This window comes from Rhinopithecus bieti, unplaced genomic scaffold (genome assembly GCF_001698545.2).
Source record: "Rhinopithecus bieti isolate Rb0 unplaced genomic scaffold, ASM169854v2 scaffold_9876, whole genome shotgun sequence".
NCBI classification, from domain to species: domain Eukaryota; kingdom Metazoa; phylum Chordata; class Mammalia; order Primates; family Cercopithecidae; genus Rhinopithecus; species Rhinopithecus bieti.
In genome coordinates this window covers 65,755-84,585 of record NW_016806295.1, presented here as the reverse complement: position 1 = coordinate 84,585, position 18,831 = coordinate 65,755, and the positions used below count along the sequence as shown (strand labels likewise).

The 18,831-nt window shown below is 41.2% G+C and overlaps 1 protein-coding gene across 2 annotated transcripts in view; it reads left to right on the top strand.

Annotated features, from left to right (window-relative positions):
• MTMR10 (myotubularin related protein 10) overlaps positions 1-18,831 on the top strand; it is a 57,527-nt gene that overhangs the window by 28,560 nt on the left and 10,136 nt on the right. For both annotated transcript variants that reach the window (XM_017875393.1, XM_017875394.1), the window contains 6 exons: positions 5,883-6,069; positions 7,937-8,024; positions 8,107-8,195; positions 12,754-12,884; positions 14,004-14,073; positions 15,635-15,705. In XM_017875393.1, coding sequence (XP_017730882.1) covers positions 5,883-6,069; positions 7,937-8,024; positions 8,107-8,195; positions 12,754-12,884; positions 14,004-14,073; positions 15,635-15,705 — 636 coding nt within the window. The remainder of the gene's footprint in view (positions 1-5,882; positions 6,070-7,936; positions 8,025-8,106; positions 8,196-12,753; positions 12,885-14,003; positions 14,074-15,634; positions 15,706-18,831) is intronic.

Below are 18,831 nucleotides of genomic sequence, written 5' to 3'. Positions count from 1 at the left end.
TTGTAAATACATAAAATGTATCAGTTGTTGTATCTGAAGATATATGTGTATAATAATTTTCCTAGTTTAAAAGATACCATACACTTTCTGTTAAGCACTGAGAGGACCAAAAAGAAAAAAAAAAAAAACTATAGTACTATAGAGATAATATATGAAAATAATGCTTTGCAGAACAGCTTTTATCATATAGTGTTATATTTATAGAAATTGTATAGCAGAAGTATTTGTAACTTAATTTTTCTTATCAAGATGTACATAATTGTAACTTAGGCTTAAGCAATACAGTTATTTTTTGAAGTTTATTAAGATTAAGTAATTTCACTTACTGTCTAAAAATAAAGTATTACAGATCCTGCACTATTAGTCAGGTAAACACTCCTTGGGATCACCATCAAGCTACAGAACAGTGATCAAGGTTATCTTCAATAAGATCCTCACCCAGAGTTGCAAGAGTTGTAGGAGTGAGTCTTTGATTCCTGCTTAACTGTTTATGATACAGACCAGTTCTTCATGCTGCTATTTTTCTGATAGAAATGATTCATTCCAGTTTACAGATCCATAACCTCTACAGTAATGTAGCGACTTGGGCTCAGCAAAGACAGTAAACTTCTTTTTACAGTTGGTAACCTGATGCCTGCTTCAGTTACTTTCCACATTTTTCTTCATTCATACCTTGTGGGCATCTCTGTTTACAGTACTTTAGTTTATCCACCCATAGGTCTTCTACTACTGGAATTTTAAAATTTACATCATTCAGTTCCTCTGTTTCTTCTTATATAGCTTATTGATAAAATTTGATGATTAAGACTTAAAATATTCAGGGATGCTTTTTTTATATTACATCTTTCAGACTCCTCCTTTGACAAGTACTTCATAAACATAACACTGGCCATAGTTTTGTTAAGATTCCTCATAGGGTAACATCCTTTAATATCCTTCCATGCTGTTACAGAAGCATAAATACTGCATCTTTAAGATCAAAAGGAGCCTGAAATTTCCACACACTGCAGTCAGAATTCATTAATTTGTGAGTGAAAGATGCCCACTCATCCACTCTTGAACTTCTGGATGACACCTTGATTCATTGGCTGGATTAAAGAAGTCCTTTTTGCAGGCAGGTAGGTGACAAAGCTGTTTCCACAAATAAGATCCAAAGTTGGAGGAGCTCCCCTGCAATTATCTAAGAAAATGATATTTTAGCTGGCCTTAGTCACTCAGGTTTTCATTCATATTCAGCGTCATATGAGTAAAAGCCATCTCTGAAAGGTCCTGCAGTCATCCCACCACTTCTGTGAATATCCTGGAGTAAAGTAAGTTGTATAGCATCCAGGCTTTGGAACATCGCTGTGCACAAACACCCCAGGAGACACTACTAGCACAAACAAGAACAATGATTCTGTTTTTTCTCTTTTAACTTTAAAGAAACCGTGAGGACTCTGTTTTCATCAGTCAGATTATTATTGGACAAATAATGTCAAAAAAGTACAGATTCATCTTTCATGTTATAGAATTGATTAGATGTCAGATTCTGCTTCTGGACCAAAAATATTGAAAGTTTCATGAAGTTACCTGCAGCCTAGTGTCAGCAGCTCTGCTTCATGACAGACATCCTGCTTACAGATGCTGTGACGTAATCTGAAGTTGTAATGAAATTTCACATCAGAAATTGTACATTTTCAGTGAAATTTATCCTTTTTATTAACATAGATCTTGGTATTAGGTTTTCCTTAAAATGCTTATTTGAAAAACAGAAGGTATACAATCCGTTTGAAACAGTATAGGAATTTTTAAAGTTTGTTGCTTGTCAGTTCTTATGAGATTCTCAGAATAGATATAAATGATTGTTGAATATTGGTGGTTCCAGCCAGCTGTATACATCAGGATTACTGGAGGAACCTTTAGAAATACAGCCATGTCGGCTCTAGCACAGGTCAGAATCTCCCAGTTAAGAACTGCCTTGTTGACTCATGCTTTTGAACTTATTAATACTCACAGTCCTCTTTTTACCTTATTCCCTTGTGACTTCTAATTTCTGCAGTATCATCAGAGTGATAAGCTTTCTTTTCATATATTGATGACTTGTGTTTTCTGTTGCTTGAAGCCATTCTAAATATCAATTGGCCAATTCAGTGGAAATTCTCTAAAATAACCCCAACAGTATAGGATTAGACTTTTGTGCTGTCACAGAAGATAGCCAAGGTCAGGAGCATGTATATCTATTTCACTCTCAGTCTGCTGTGGAAGCATGTCGTAAAACCTCAGTCAGGTGGCGGCCAACGGAGCCAGGTCTCCCTGAGATGACCCACCTTTCACTGTGTTGGTCCAGCTCCTCACAGTGATCCACTCATAGAGCAGGCCACTGGTATCAGGTCTTTTGAACTTCGGAAAGCGTTCAAGTTTCTGGGACTGTAAAACCAGATTGAGTGTACACTACACATTCTGTAATGAGCTCTAACTGAAGATGGCATAGAACATATAAAAAGACCTAGTCCCAGTTGTTTAGAGAAGTACAGGATTTGAACAAGAGAAATGGAGAAAATAACAAACGATAGAGGACCTCACTTTATGCTTCGAAAACATAAATAGATGTTCTCACTTTATGTTTAGAAAAATTCGTGTAAGTTAGATCTTGAAGCAAAATTTGGCCAGAGAAACAATCTCGTAAACAATAGCACATTCTTAGCCTAGCTTATTGAAGTCTACAGCCCAAAACACTGAAAAGTATTCAGTGCTGCTAGACTCAATCACCAAACTGTTTTACATAACTCTTAAAATTTTGAGTGTGTTTTTTATAATTCTTTTTTGGTAGTGGTGTTTTTATTGTGTGGCTAGGACCGCTGTTTCAGTGTTGAGTAGCAGTAGTATTAGCAGGCATCATTTCAGTTCCCGCTTTTAATGAAGATGCTGTTAGCTATGTCTTTTTGATAAACATCCTCTATCCAGTTAAGGAAATTCCCTTTTATTCCAAATTTGCTAATGTTGTTGGTTTTTTTTTTTCGTCATAAACAGGTATCTATCATACGTTTTTCTGCACTTACTAAGCTGGTCATTAATATAGCCTTTTTCATCTTTAATGTAGTCATATGATGAATTACTTAGATTTTCTGATATTGAATAGCTTTCTTTGTTTTGGTGCACTGAAACATTGTATAGATTGGGCTTTGGCCACAAATTCCATATGCAGGTTTTGTGTTCTGGAAAGATCACAACTCCTAAGTCTTCCTTCTCACAGACACACTTTTTAGTTGTTGTGTTACTCCAGAGAAGGCCCTGAGATGGAGTGGGGACTCTAGGATATGGGCTTAGAATTAGCATTTTACTGTCTCTCTATCTATTTATTTATTTATTTTTGAGACAGAGTCTCATTCTGTCACCTGGGCTGGAGTGCAGTGGTGCGATATCGGCTCACTGCAAGCTACGCCTCCTGGGTTCACGTCATTCTCCCGCCTCAGCCTCCCGAGTAGCTGGGACTATAGGTGCGCGCCGCCACACCCGGCTAATTTTTTTTTTAGTATTTTTAATAGAGACGGGGTTTCACCTTGTTAGCCAGGATGGTCTTTATTTCCTGACCTCGTGATCCGCCCTCCTCGGCCTTCCAAAGTGCTAGGATTACAGGTGTGAGCCACCACACCTGGCAGCATTTTACTTTTTAACGAGCTTTGTTAAAATCAGAATCACTGGATAATTCTGATACCACTTAGAGGAGTCCCAATTCCTAACATGGTACATAAGCCCCTCCGTCATCTAGAACAGCACCATCCAGTGATGGAAGTAGAGCAGCCACCAGCCACATGTGGCTGTTAAGTACTTGCAGTGTGGCTAGTGCAATTGATGGACTGAATTTTTTATTTTATTTAATTTTCATTTCAGTTTAAATTTAAATGGGCGTGTGTGGCTAGAAGTTACTTTTTTGGGAAACACAGATCTAGAGTCTAGGCCCTATTTAATTTCCCACCTCTCTTCCACCACCTCTTGAATCCCTATGCTCTAGCTCTATTTAGTTACTTGATATTATACAGTTACACCATCTTTTTTAGGTTCTTCTCTGTCTAGCATGCCTACCTCCTTCTCACCAGCTACCTGGCAACTTTTGACTTATTCCTTAGAACTCTCTTTAGATGTGGTCAAGTCATGAAGCTTTTCCTGCCCCAGCCTCTCTCTCCAGTGCAAGTTAGGGGCCTTCTCTTCTGCATCCTCATTGCACTCAGACCTCTGGTACTCTGTGATTATCACACTTCTTAATACTTTCAAGATAGAGGTAAAATCTTACTCATCTTTTTGCTGTCAGGCATTAGCACATGGGGAGGTCTCAGAAAATACCTGTCTCGTACCAGGAGTTAATGAATAATCGGTAGGAACGGGCATGACGTGCTCATGGGACATTGGAGGGTATTGCATGGCTGCAGAGGAGAATGGGAAATGAAGGCCAGGTAAGTTCTGTGAGGGATCTCTGAGGCCAAGAGAAGCCATTTAGGTTTGCTTGGTTTGGTTGGAAAATGAGCTTATTGAAAGTTTTAAGGCAAGGGACTAGCATCATGAACACATCTTTTTAGGGAAGTGTGTCTTGTGGTAAGCTGCTGGCTGGTTTAAATGCAGCAGAGTATCCCATTAGGGATGCCAGCTGGGAGACTTGCCACAATTGCAGCCTGCAGCAGGAAGACCCTGGGCCAGAATGGGTCGTGCCATCTGTCACCAGATATTGCCAAGGTAGATCTGGCTGACTGGTGGGACAGCTTGTTTTTCAGTAATCACTTTGCAGGCAGTCTTGAGGCTGTGGGCATGCTCCCAGAAGATAGCATTACTTCTCTCTCAGAGCAGGCTCCTTGCTAAGGAAATGCAAGTCTAGGTCTGCCCTGCTGTAATCTTCATGTGGGAACAGCACTCTAGCAAAGCACAAAGAACCTTAGGAGCTTTTCAAAGGAAAATCGAGTAGATACGGGAAACCAAGAATTTTCTCATGAGCAGATAGAGCAGGTAGGTGAGAAGTTGGTATTAGAAAAATTAAAAGATTTGAAGGGCTTGAGAACAGAGATGATTGTTGGATGTTTCATTTTTCCAGGCAAAATATGTGGAGCAAATAATCAAATGACGTGAACTTACCCCACAATGAGGGGCAGGGAGATGAGGAAGGGTTAGGAATAGTTTCTGTTAGAATGGTAGGGATGGAAGACAATTGAAAATTAAAGGGAAAATAAATGGAGAGGAAATCTAGGCAATAGTCATTCTTCATTCTTGGGGAAGGTGGTCAGGAAAAGGAAGGAAGAAAAATGTATAGTAGCTAGAGTGGTCCAGCGTGATCAAAGTCTTTTCAATATCGTGTGACTGAAGGCAGAGAAGATAGAGCCAGTAGGAAAGAAAAATCAAAGCTGTTTTAAGGAGTTGGGAAAGAGCTGGATAAGGACAAGACTAAATGAGTTATTTTTAGGCCAGCGTGGTGGCTCATACCTGTAATCCCAGCACTTTGGGAGGCCAAGGCACATGGGCCACCTGAGGTCAGGAGTTCAAGAGCGGCCTGGCCAACATGGTGAAACCCTGTCTCTATTATAAATACAAGAATTAGCTAGGCATGGTGGCAGGCGCCTGTAATCCCAGCTACTCAAGAGGCTGAGGCAGGAGAATAGCTTGAACCCTGGAGGCGGAGGTTGTAGTCAGCTGAGATCATGCCGGTGCACTCCAGCCTGGGTGACAGAACGAGACTCCGTCTCAGAAAAAAAAAAAGTTATTTTTAAGTGGAAAGGGCAAGACGGTTCTTGGAGAGACTTGGAAGGTGAAGCAGGTTAGAGACAGCACATCAGAGTATGCATGTGACAGGAGGCTCGGAGGAGAGGGAATGCTGGGGAAAATGTGACTGTTAAAATTCATAATGTTGCTTTTTCCTGCAGCCAACAAAATTAATGGAATTCCCTCAGGAGATGGAGGAGGAGGAGGAGGTAATGGAGCTGGTGGTGGCAGCAGCCAGAAAACTCCACTCTTTGAAACTTACTCGGATTGGGACAGAGAAATCAAGAGGACAGGTGCTTCCGGGTGGAGAGTTTGTTCTATTAACGAGGGTTACATGATATCCACTTGGTAAGTACAATTTTAGCAATGTTATATATGGCTGGAAGTCACTTCCCTATGAAGAATAATCAAACTCTGTTGTCATTGATGACTTTCTAGTTGTGGTTAGTGGAATATTTGTTTTTAATAATGTTTTAATGAATATTTTATTTTAAAGATCAGGGTTTCTTAATATAAATTACAGTATCCCTTAAAAGAAGTTGATAGTAATTCCTTACTGTCATCAGTAATCTAGTCAGTGCTTATTGCATTATATCTTGTAACCGATGTTTTACAGTTGGTTAGTTCACATCAATCTAAAGTCTTCACATTGAATTTGCCTAATAGGTCTCTTAGGCCTTTTAATCTACAACAGTCTCCTCCCACCTCTTTTTTACCTACTATTCATTGACAAACCAGGTCATTTGTTCCCTAGAATTTTCCACATTGTAGATATTGCTGGTTTTATCCCCATGGTGTCCTCTAATGTGTTCCTCTGTCTCTAGGATTTCCTTTAAAATGTTAGCAACAGAGGCTTAATTGGATTCAGGTTCAGTACTTTTGGCAAGAATGTTTCATTAGGTGGTGCTGTGTCCTCCTGTGGGGTCACATCCCATCTCAGCCTGGCTGGCTGTGTCTCTCTCATTGTAATCTTGACTAACCAGTGGGCTTAGAGGGTGTCAACCTGATCCACCCAGTAAAAGTTCCCCTTTTATATCATGGTTTTAGCTCCCAAAAATAGTTTTGCATTGGGAGAGAGAATCATTGCCCAGATCATTATTTCACTAAGGATTGCGATTGTTCACCTTCTAATTCTATCATCTTTCTGCTTTTATCGAACTTTTCTCTCACCAGCTCTTTAGTGCCCTGTAACACAGTTGGTACAAGAAAAGCAATATAAATATCTACGTTTTCTCCTTTACTTAACATTTTTCCGAATAGTGAGCTGGTTCCCTAGGGGATCTTCCAAAAATGACTAGGAATTTGTTTTTTAAATTTGTTTAATGTCATTTAGTTATATTAATTTTTTGGAATACCTTATTTTAAAAGGTCATTGAAGTCTTCATTAGTTCACGCACATAAGCAGCTTTTTAGAAAAAAAGAAGAAAAGCACTACTGTGTTATTACTGGTTAATCCAATACCAGGAACTTCTAGTACAGTTCTAGGAAGGTGCTTTGCAGCATGTAGCTTGTGTCTTCTGCTTCCCCTGGAATTTAAGCTTCATGGCCAGCACACTGTGGTATATGTGCTGAGAAATATGTGATGGGCTGCCCAGCCACGTCGGGGAAAGAAGGAAGATGTCTTGAGGTGCAGTGAGCTTGCCCAGTAGTAATTACTGTCTCATCAGTAATTACTGTGACTGACTATGAATCAGTAATTACTATGAATTACTATGACTAGAGTCTAACTATGCCTTTTAGGCATAGGGAAAGGTAGAAGAGGGACTTAAGAATCTTGAGAGCTAAAGCTTCTGGTAGATTTGTGGGGTTTTCTTTTGTTTGTCTGGCGTCCTTAACCTCATCAGTAACCTCCGTGTCATTAAAGTAGGAGGCCTTTCTCAGTTGTGAAAGGCCTTTGTTCTCCTGTCAAGAGAACAAAGGTTTGGATATATTTTTCAGTGAACACGTACATGTTTAATAGTCATTCTGGAAAATATTTCTAATACCTTCTTTGGAATTTTCTCATGCTGTAAATTTAGATTTTTAAGAATTGGTCATATCACACATGTTTTAGACTAAGATGTCTAGGATCGTCGCTGCCCCCCATGTGGCTACTAAGTGGGGTGAACATTAAATGCGGACAACTGTGCTTAATTGTTTATGGGGTCTGCAGGAGCACACTATTCCTGCTTTTCGCACAGGACTCTTACATACAATTTTTTTTTTCCCCCTCCAGCCTTCCAGAATACTTTGTAGTGCCAAGTTCTTTAGCAGACCAAGATCTAAAGATCTTTTCCCATTCTTTTGTTGGGAGAAGGATGCCAGTAAGTGATTTCTGTTGGATTTTATGAATGCTGACGTCCATTGTTTCTACACAGTGAAGTAAGGATTCTGCCTCTCCCCTAGCTCTGGTGCTGGAGCCACTCTAATGGCAGTGCTCTTGTGCGAATGGCCCTCATTAAAGACGCGCTGCTGCAGAGGAAGATTGACCAGAGGTAATTGAGAAATGGTCGTCGTCACTTTAGACAGTTTTACTTGTCATGTATAACTACAGTGAGTTCCCTACTAATTGAAAATAGCAAAATGCATAGTCTTACTAATTAGTTAGCACCATGTTTTATGTAAGAATTGCCATTTTGAAAATAATGTGATAATATTAACTGACATTGGGGTTACACTAAATATAATTTAATTATTTGGTTTGTAAGACACTTGTGGATCTTACATTGCTGACATTTTGCTTAACATTTTCTATAACATACTTTCAAAGTGCAGTGACTGTAATCCCAGCACTTTGGGAGGCCGAGACGGGTGGATCACGAGGTCAGGAGATCGAGACCATCCTGGCTAACACGGTGAAACCCCGTCTCTACTAAAATACAAAAAAACTAGCCGGGCGAGGTGGCGGGCGCCTGTAGTCCCAGCTACTCGGGAGGCTGAGGCAAGAGAATGGCGCAAACCCAGGAGGCGGAGCTTGCAGTGAGCTGAGATCTGGCCGCTGCAATCCAGTCCGGGCGACAGAGCGAGACTCGTCTCAAAAAAAAAAAAAAAAAAAAAAAAAAGTGCAGTGATATCCAGTTGAGACACTTCAGGATAAATCAAACTTTTCTTGTAGTTTGATGTGTCTTATTTAGATCTACACATTTGCAATAGCTAGAACAGTGGTTTTAATTAGCCACCACAGACGAGTCTGGCATTATCTGCTGTGGTCATCAGTGACGTCCGTGTTATTAAAGTAGGAGGCCTTTCTCAGTTGTGCTCATAGCAGCAAGCAATACTATTGGTCACTCTCTCCTTAAAGCCACCTGGGCCCTCGGCCTCTGCTCCTCTCCACTCTCCCAGAGCTCCTCTTCCCCACTGGTACTCCGTGCCTTCTGCAGACCCATCCTCTTCTCTCCATACATTACACGGATTCTAAGGCCTCTTCCTCATGTTCTGTATTCTTTTCCTAAAGAAGTTCCCCCAAGAATGTGGCTTTAGTGGCCAACACATTTATATCTTCAGTCTACCTTGACTTCTACGTGGAGGTCTCAAAGGCCCCTTAAACTCATTATGTCCAAAACCAAACTTAAGGATGTGGCCTCCATGCCCTCCCCCAGCCTGCTCTCAGAAACCAGGGGGTCATCCTGGATTCCTTTCTCTTTCTTTCCCTTCCCCATCCCCAGTCTCTCCTCAGATTTTCTCACTTCACTTTTCAGACACCTTACAAATCCGTGTGCTTCCACCCCAGCAATACCTCTGCCTGTGTGTTATAAGTGCCATCATTTCCTCCTTCCATGTCTCCTCTCCCCTGGGCTCCAGTCCCCTGGACTTTGCCTGGTGTTTTCAACCTCCTTACATAGTCCAGCACTCTTCCCTTCTGGACTGCCTTTGCACTCATCTGGGAGCACACTCCACGCTTACCCACTTGGCACTCACTCCTTGTTTCTTGTTTTTTTGAGACAGAGTCTCACTCTGTCACCCACGCTGGAGTGCAGTGGTGCGATCTCGGCTCCCGGGTTCAAGTGCTTATCATGCCTCAGCCTCCTGAGCAGCTGGGATTACAGGCACCACCACCGCGTCCATCTGATTTTTGTATTTTTAGTAGACAAAGGGTTTTACCATGTCCGCCAGGCTGGTCTCGACTCCTGACCTCAGGTGATCCACCCGTCTCAGCCTCCTGAAGTGCTGGGATTGCAGATGTGAGCCTCCACACCTGACTCACTCATTCTTTATATCTCAGTTGAAACATCATTTCCTCAAGATAAGCCTTCTCTCACCTCTGAAGTTTGATCAGACCTCAAAAGTCTATGTTCCTGAGGCTCCTGAGTTGTTAACATTTATTTCAATTTTTAATAATATATGTGTGTGTCACAGTTTGATCACCGCCTGTCATTTTTACTCCATGAGATGAGAGACTGTGTCTGCTTTCCACACCGTTCTCTATTTAGCACCCAGGAAGCACATTGATATTTATTCAGTACTTGTGGAGTAAATGAGGAGCAGATGAACAGATCTTATAAAACAGGCTGATGGAGCCTCAGAAATTGTGTATCACAGTCCATTATTAGGGTTTTTCCACTGTACTGTGACTGACAGAGCCATATTCACTGAAGCAAATAACTGTCAAGTGACCCTCAAATGACCCTTCAGTTTTCTGGGAAGGAAGGTGACTGTGTCACACAAGTCCGTATTCTCGGCCGGGCGCGGTGGCTCAAGCCTGTAATCCCAGCACTTTGGGAGGCCGAGACGGGCGGATCACGAGGTCAGGAGATCGAGACCATCCTTGGCTAACACGGTGAAACCCCGTCTCTACTAAAATACAAAACTAGCCGGGCGAGGTGGCAGGCGCCTGTAGTCCCAGCTACTCAGGAGGCTGAGGCAGGAGAATGGCATAAACCCGGGAGGCGGAGCTTGCAGTGAGCTGAGATCTGGCCACTGCACTCCAGCCGGGGCGACAGAGGGAGACTCCGTCTCAACAACAACAACAACAAAAAAAAAACCGTATTCTCTGTGGGTTTTGATTTACCTGAACTCTGTTTGGAATTAGCTGTCTGCTGTGTCGTACTCCAAGCCTTGTGTTTGTTAACATGAATGCTGATGAAGCGCACCGTTAGGAATTTTGCTGTTCAAGGGACAATCGTAGCATTGTTAGGTGAGAGTTAGTTATAAAACCTTAGAACCAGTGGCAGTTTCAGTGATGTATTAAGCTGAGAATTACTTTAATGCCTTTTGTGTTTTTAGCTGTCCCATTCTTCATAAGTAGAACAGATCCTCTTTGTTGTCCAACCTTGTCTCCTAAGCTTTTTCCCTCAGGTGTGTCGTCTACCCCACTGGCCTTCTTGAGGTTTCTCAGCAGTCATGCTTGTTACCTGCCACAGGGCCCTTGTACTAGCTGCCCTCTGCCTAGAACACTTTCACCCCAGGTCTTTGCATTGCTTCTGTATTCATTTAGGTTTCAGCTTCAGTACCATCTTCAGAGAGCAGCTGTTTTTGACCATGTGACCTAAAATAGCCTGTAATCCCATGATTACATCATCCATGGCATTCCTCACACCCATTTATTTTATCTTATCATCCACCCCACCCCACCAAGAATGTCAACTCCACACTTGCTTTGGCAACACAAGTAGTAAAATTGGAATGATACAGGGAAGATGAGCATAGCCCTTGCACAAAGATGACATGCAGATTCATGAAACATTCCATATTTTAATGAAATGGGAGCATATTCATGTTATTTAATTTTTAAAAATCAGTTTATCAAGCAAATGTACAGTGCCATTTTATTTTTCATGCATACGTTAAATTCCATACACATAAAGGTGCATGGAGGAAACCTAGAAAGATTACGCCAGAATTTCAGAATTCTGAATGATTTTGTGTTTCTTATCTTTTCTAGGTGTTTTTAAACATTTCACACTAATTTATATTACTTTTTCTATTCAGGAAAAAAAAATAGCAGGTTTATTTATTTATTTATTTATTTTTTAAGTGGTGTGGAAGTTAACCCTTTGAACATAGATGGGAATCCCAGTCCTGGCTGTTTCCTTTGGAAACATCTAGAGACTCCATGGCACATGTTTATAGCAGCCCGTTCTCTCCTAAGAATAGAGGAAGGGTGGGAGGAATTTTGGTGAATGTCTCTACTTGCAGTTCATCCTGCAGCAAATCGTTAAGACTCTGGGAATAGGTGCTTTGCATTCTCTAGAGCTGGAGAATGTGAGTCTGGTTTGCCATCCTTCTGTCTACATCATGTGGAAAGATGTGGGAGTGTAGGGTCTCCTTAATCTAAATGCCATGCTGCCCTCCTTGGCAGTGCTTCTGTTTCCTGGGCAAGTTTTCCAATGAATGCGCTTTATTTTCTCCCATCAGAAATAAGGGAATGAGCCCGGGCACGGTGGCTCGTGCCTGTAATCCCAGCAGTTTGGGAGGCCGAGGGGGAGTGAATCACAAGGTTAGGAGTTCGAGACCAGCCTGGCCAACATGGTAAAACCCCGTCTCCACTAAAAATACAAAAATTAGCCAGGTGTGGTGGTGGGCACCTGTAATCCCAGCTACTCGGGAGGGTGAGGCAGGAGAATCACTTGAACCCAGGAGGGGGAGGTTGCAGTGAGCTGAGATCCGCGCCACTGCACTCCAGCCCAGGCGACAGTGCGAGACTCGGTCTCAAAAAAAAAAGAAAGAAGGAAATGATCTAATTAGTTCTAATGATCTGATTAGCACCGCACGTGGGGGTGGCGGTGAGGTGTATGGCAGCATTCTGCAGTGGTCAAAACCAGATGGGTGTGAGAAGTTGGATGGTAAGAGGGAAACAAAGTTTACTTGTCTTCTTGATTTCGCTCTCAGTTTTATGAGAATACAGAAAAATCATGCAGAGGAACCTGATAGAATAGTCTCTAAAACTAAAAAATAAGTAATGGTTCTATCTTAAAGAAAAAAAAAAGTAAACTCCATGAAGACAGAGACTTTAGCTGTCTCATTCCTCTCTCTATCTCCTGGTCTATAGTAGGTGTTAAGTAAATATATGCTGAAGTGAATGAGTAATGACTAAAGGATTTTTGTCTTTATTAGGATTTGTAATGCAATAACTAAAAGTCACCCACAGAGAAGTGATGTTTACAAATCAGATTTGGATAAGACCTTGCCTAATATTCAAGAAGTACAGGCAGCGTTTGTAAAACTGAAGCAGCTATGTGTTAATGGTAATTTCATTCTTATTTCATATATATAATGAACACAGGATACAGAGTTGTATGAGATGTCAGGAAAAATGATGTTCCTTAAAATATGGAAACATATATTTAAGGAGTCTATGGAATTATTTGTACAAATTATATATTGTATGAGAACTTCAGAACCTCCTAAGGAATTAAGTTTAAACTACTTTTGTTTTAGAGGGGAAAATGAGTGTATTAAATTTCCTTCAAATCATGAAAGGTATAGTAGAATACTTTTATAAGAGCATTTGCTGAGTAGAACACTGTAACAGACAAACTTATTAAGATTTTAATACATGCAATTATACTTTGAGATAGGTGACTTGACAACAACTGTGTTGTATCTGTAGCCTTGGAATTCTGATATATCTGTTTGAGCAAATGTATCAGGTGGCTTCGATGTGTCCTGGGGGATGAGTCATATGAAAGCATCTTTGGTGTAATGTGGGTCCTCCTCGAGAGAGCCTCTATGTCACCAGGGAGTCAGCAAAGGCAGCCTTGCAGCAGATCTTGAGCAATGAGGGAGCACTTCCCTGGGGGAGGGCCTTGCAGGGGCAGGGCAAGGGCAAGTTGTTGAAAAAACTAGTGTCCTGAATGATTATGTGCACTCTGGGCGGGGCAGTGAGGATGCCTGTCGTCATGCAGTGGCTAGCCCTCAGGCCACATGAGCCGTGCACAGAGGCACCACTGACAGCAGGGGAGGGGCAGGGAAGTGGGAGGGCAAGGCTTGCAGCAAGAAAGCCAAGGGCTAGGGCCTGGGCAGCTGACGTCACAGGTCAGGAGGGCCAGGATCAAGGCATAGGCTGAGCAGGGAAGGCTGGAATTCTTAGCTGTTGGGAGTCAGAGTTGGTTGGACTCCAAGATTTCCCTGAAAGAGTGAGAGAGATGATGATGGAGCCCCAGGGGAATGCTTTGTTTTGCTTTGTCACAGAATTGTAATGTCTTCTTAAATGCTTATTCCATGTTATTAAAGTGAAAATGCATGATATTTACTTAAAGCCAACTTTTAAATATTAGAAACTGATGTATCTCTTAACTCTGATAGGGATCATGTAAAATAAACTTTAAAAAAGTAAAAATGTATATGTATATAATTTATTACAGAGCCTTTTGAAGAAACTGAAGAGAAATGGTTATCTTCACTGGAAAATACTCGATGGTTAGAATATGTAAGGTTTGTACCACTTCTTTACTTTCTTTTCCTTTAACTTTTTGAGATAATTACAGACTCACTGGAGGTACAAAAATAGCACAGAGAGCCATGTACTTACTCTTCATCCAACTTCACCCAATGGTAACATCTCGTGACGAGAGTACAGCATCCAAACCAGGAAGCTGACATTGGGACGCTGAATAGATCTTACTCACCAGTTCATACATGCTCTTGTGTGTGTGTGCATGCACTTAACACAGCTGTGTGATTTTATCACATGTGTACGTTCACTTCACCACCACCACCACAGGAAGATACCTGTTCCATGACAAGGCTTCCCCGTGCTAGCCCTCGTATAGGTGCACCCCCTTCTGTGTCTGTTAGCTGCCACTAATCTCTTGTCAATCTCTATAGTTTTGTCATAAGTCAACCCCTTCCTTTTTATAAAGGGTTTATGAATTTCCCTGGTATAAAAAGTACAAAATGAGACTTTCTATCTGGTGGCTTATGCCTGTAATCCCAGCACTTTGGGAGGCCGAGGCAGGTGAATCACCTGTGGTCAGGAGTTCGAGATCAGCTTGGCCAACATGGTGAAACCCTGTCTGTACTAAAAATACAAAAATTAGCCAGGCATGGTGGTGGGCACCTCTAGTCCCAGCTCAGGAGGCTGAGGCAGGAGAATCACTTGAACCTGGGAGGCAGAGGTTGCAGTGAGCTGAGATCCGGCCACTGCACTCCAGCCTGGGCGATAGAGCAAGACTCCATCTCAAAAAAAAAAAAAAAGTTACAAAGTGGGGCCACTTGTAGCAGCTCATGCCAGTAACTCCAAAGCTTTGGGGGAGGAGGATCACTTGAGGCCCGTAGTTCACAGCCAGCCTGAGCAACATAGTGAGACCCCATCTCCACATACAAAAAAGTGAAAACTAGCCAGGCACGGTGGCGTGTGCCTGTTGTCCTGCGGAGCCTGAGGCAGGAGGATCACTTGAGGCCAGGAGTTCACAAGCAGCCTGAGGAACATAGTGAGATGCCCACCTTCACAAAAAAATGTTAAAATTAGGCAGGCATGGTGGCTTGTGCCTGTGGTCCTAGCTGCTCAGGAGGTGGAGGCAGAAGGATCACTTGAGGCCAGGAGTTCAGGGTTACAATGAGCTATGATATGCCACTGCACTCTAGTGTGGGAGACAAAATGAGACCCTGTCTCTTAGAAAGAAAAAAAAAAACTACAAAATATCCTCCTTTGAGGAATCGTATAAGTACTAAAGAAACTTTTCGGTAATGTGAAAACTATGTGCATTCAATAGAAAACAGTCAGTCCTCTCTTGTGATGCTGAGCAGCGGCAGGGAGCCACAGCTGCCCGTCAGCCATGCATTCTCACTTCAGGGTGTTTTCAGCTTACAGTGGGTTTATCAGGACATAAGTCACGATAAACCCATTGAGTTACCATGGGTCATGAGTCATGGGGACATCATGAATCAAAGAGCATCTGTAAAGTGAGAAACTAGATTTGCTTGATTTCAAGTACTTTATATATTTGTAGTGGAGATTTGATTTTTAACACTATTTTTCCTTTTCTCTCTTCAGGGCATTCCTTAAGCATTCAGCAGAACTTGTATACATGCTAGAAAGCAAACATCTCTCTGTAGTCCTACAAGGTAACTAAAGTAACTCCTGAAAGCACCATGACCACCATGCCAGCCAACCTTGGTTTACTGCTTATCCCCATTCAAGTAAATCACATGAGTTTTAGCTATTTCTTATTTACTACAGTACCATCAAAGACATTACAGATTTTGCACATCATTTGAGTAAAACAGTGGCACGGGCTGGGCGCGGTGGCTGAAGCCTGTAATCCCAGCACTTTGGGAGGTTGAGGTGGGTGGATCACTTGAGATCAGAAGTTCGAGATCAGCCTGGCCACCATGGTGAAACCTTGTCTCTACTAAAAATACAAAAATTAGCCAGGCGTGGTGGTGCATGCCTGTAGTCTCAGCTACTCGGGAGGCTGAGGCAGGAGTATCACTTGAACCTAGGAGGTGGAGGTTGCAGTGAGCAAAGATTGCACCACTGCACTCCAGCCTGGGCAATACGGCAAGACTCTATCTAAAAAAAAAACAGTGGCACAAGGACTGCAAATAGAAGAATAGAAAGGAGTCCAGTTTTTACCCTTTATTAAATTATCCTTCCTATTTTATGGGAAGGGTGGGTCCAATCCCCTAATGGATTAATACTTAGTGTTAATTTTGACAGGGCATTCTCTCTGTAATTTTGCTGTCTAATTCATACAAATTTGTTTTACTTTAAATACTTCTGGCTCATGCTAGATTGTGACTCTAAGGAAACAGTTTGAGATGAAGAAATAGACTGAACTGCTGAATAGCTAGTAATGTAGTATTTGGTAGGCATAAACGATGATGTAAAAATCAGTTAAGCAAAGGATAATTACATATTAAATAACTTTACAGCTAACAGAATGTCTAAGTCTGTAGATAAAGTTTAATAGACTAAAAACTACCTTCTTATAATATAGAAGCCCTTTGTATCCATGGGGTCCCCATCTGTGGTCAACCAAGCCAGAATTGAAAATATGGGGGGGGGAAATTTTTGGTCATAATGAGCATGAACAGACTTTTTTTCCTTGTCATTATTGTCTAAACAGTATAGTATAACAACTGTTCACATAGCATTTACATTGTATTAGGTGTTATAAGTAATCTAGAGTTGATTTAAAGCGTACCGGAGGATGTGCATAGGTTATATGCAAATTTTACGTCATTTTCTATCCAGGACTTAAGCATTTGTGGATCTTGGTATCCAAGGGACATCCTGGAATGAGTTCCTCATGGATATTGAGGGAAGACTGTATATTCATGTTGCATAGTATATGAGTACAAAATGTTGCTTAAGCTTGCAGAAGCACTTTTTTTTTTTTTTGAGACAGAGTTTCGCTCCTGTCGCCTAGGCTGGAGTGCGATGGCACGATCTTGACTCACTGCAACCTCCACCTCCTGGGTTCAAGCAATTCTCCTGCTTCAGCCTCCCGAGTAGCTGGGATTACAAGCATGCACCACCACGCCTGTCTAATTTTTGTATTTTTAGTAGAGATGGGGTTTCACATTGTTGACCAGGCTAGTCTCGAACTCCTGACCTCAGATGATCTGCCCACCTCAGCCTCCCAAAGTGCTGGGGTTATAGGTGTGAGCCACCGTGCCCAGCCAAGCTTGCAGAAGTACTTTTAACAACTGTCAAACTTAATTGACTTTAACAAGGCAACAATCTCTAAGACTCTTAGAAAAAAATAAAATAGTAATATGTCATATAAAGTAATCCTTAACTGATGCAGTCAGAGTGTGTTTAACGCACAAATGCATGCAGAGCCTAATAATCACAATTTCTCTCATCCTGTGGGTATTCTCATCATATCGGAGAACCCTACTCATCCTCCATTTCTCCATGCATTTGTAATAGAAAAGGCCTCAGAAGTAGCACTGAACCTTCATTTTACTAGCATTTTTATTAAGTTTATTTTTAAACAGTTTAGTTAAAATTTACATACTATATAATTCACCCATTTTGAATTTGTAATTCAATAATTTTTAGTAAATATGCAGAGTCCAGTTTTGGAAATTTTTCATCACCCCAAAAGTCCCAGCTCCAGGCAGCCACTAATCTTTCTGTCTCCAGATTTTCCTTTTCTGGGCATTTCATGTAAGTGGAATCATACAATATGTGGCCTTTTGCCTCTGGCTTCTTTCATTCAACATACATGTTTTTGAGGTTCATTCATGCAGTGTGTATCAGCAATGTGTTCCTTTTTATTTCTGAATTGTGTTCCAGTGTTTGTAGATGCATTTTGCTCACCCATTTACCTGTTGATGGACATTGGGGTTGTTTCCACTTTGTGGCTGTTACGAATTATGCTGCTTCATTTATTTAGATCTTTCATTTTATCAGCAGTGTTTTATTGTGCAGGTCTTTTATTTATTTTGTTAAATCTTAAGTATTTTATTTTTATGTCACTGTGAATATAATTGCTAATTTCATTTTCAGGTTTACTGTGTACTCAGATTGTGTACAGAATTCCTGTGACCTTACTGACCTCATTTATTAGCTCTAGTAGTTATTTTGTGGATTCCATAAGAGATCCTGTATTTTTACATACAGGATCATGTTGTCTTCAAAGACAGTTTTTCCCTTTTTCTTTCTGATCTGAATGCCTTTTCTTTTTTTTTTTTTCTTGCCTAATTGCTCTGGCTAGATTCTTCAGTACAATGAGATGGAGAAGTGTAGAGAACAGACATCCTTATCATCTTCCTGATCTTAGGGAGAAAGTATCCAGTCTTTCACCAATGAGAATAACATTAATTGTAGGGTTTTGTGGATGTCTCTGATCAGTTTAAATCAGTTCCCTTTTATTCCTAATCAGGAATGAATGTAGAATTGTATCTGATGCTTTTTCTGCATCTGATGAGATGATTGTGTTGGTTTTGTCCTTTATTACTGTGGTATGTTACTACGATTGACAGATGTTAAACCAACTTTGCATTCCTGGATACTTTGGTTTACTTAAATTTTTATTGATTTTTACATCTATAATCATAAGGGATATTGGTCAATAGTTTTCTTCTGATTTCCCTGGCTGGCTTTGATAGCATGGTCATTCTGGCCTCATTGGAAAGGACAACAGCTATAAAAGACACGAGGGAATTGTTTGCCACAGCTTCAGGTGGTAGTGAACAGTGCCACTCTCCCCATTCACTTCTCAGTATTGCCATGTGGAG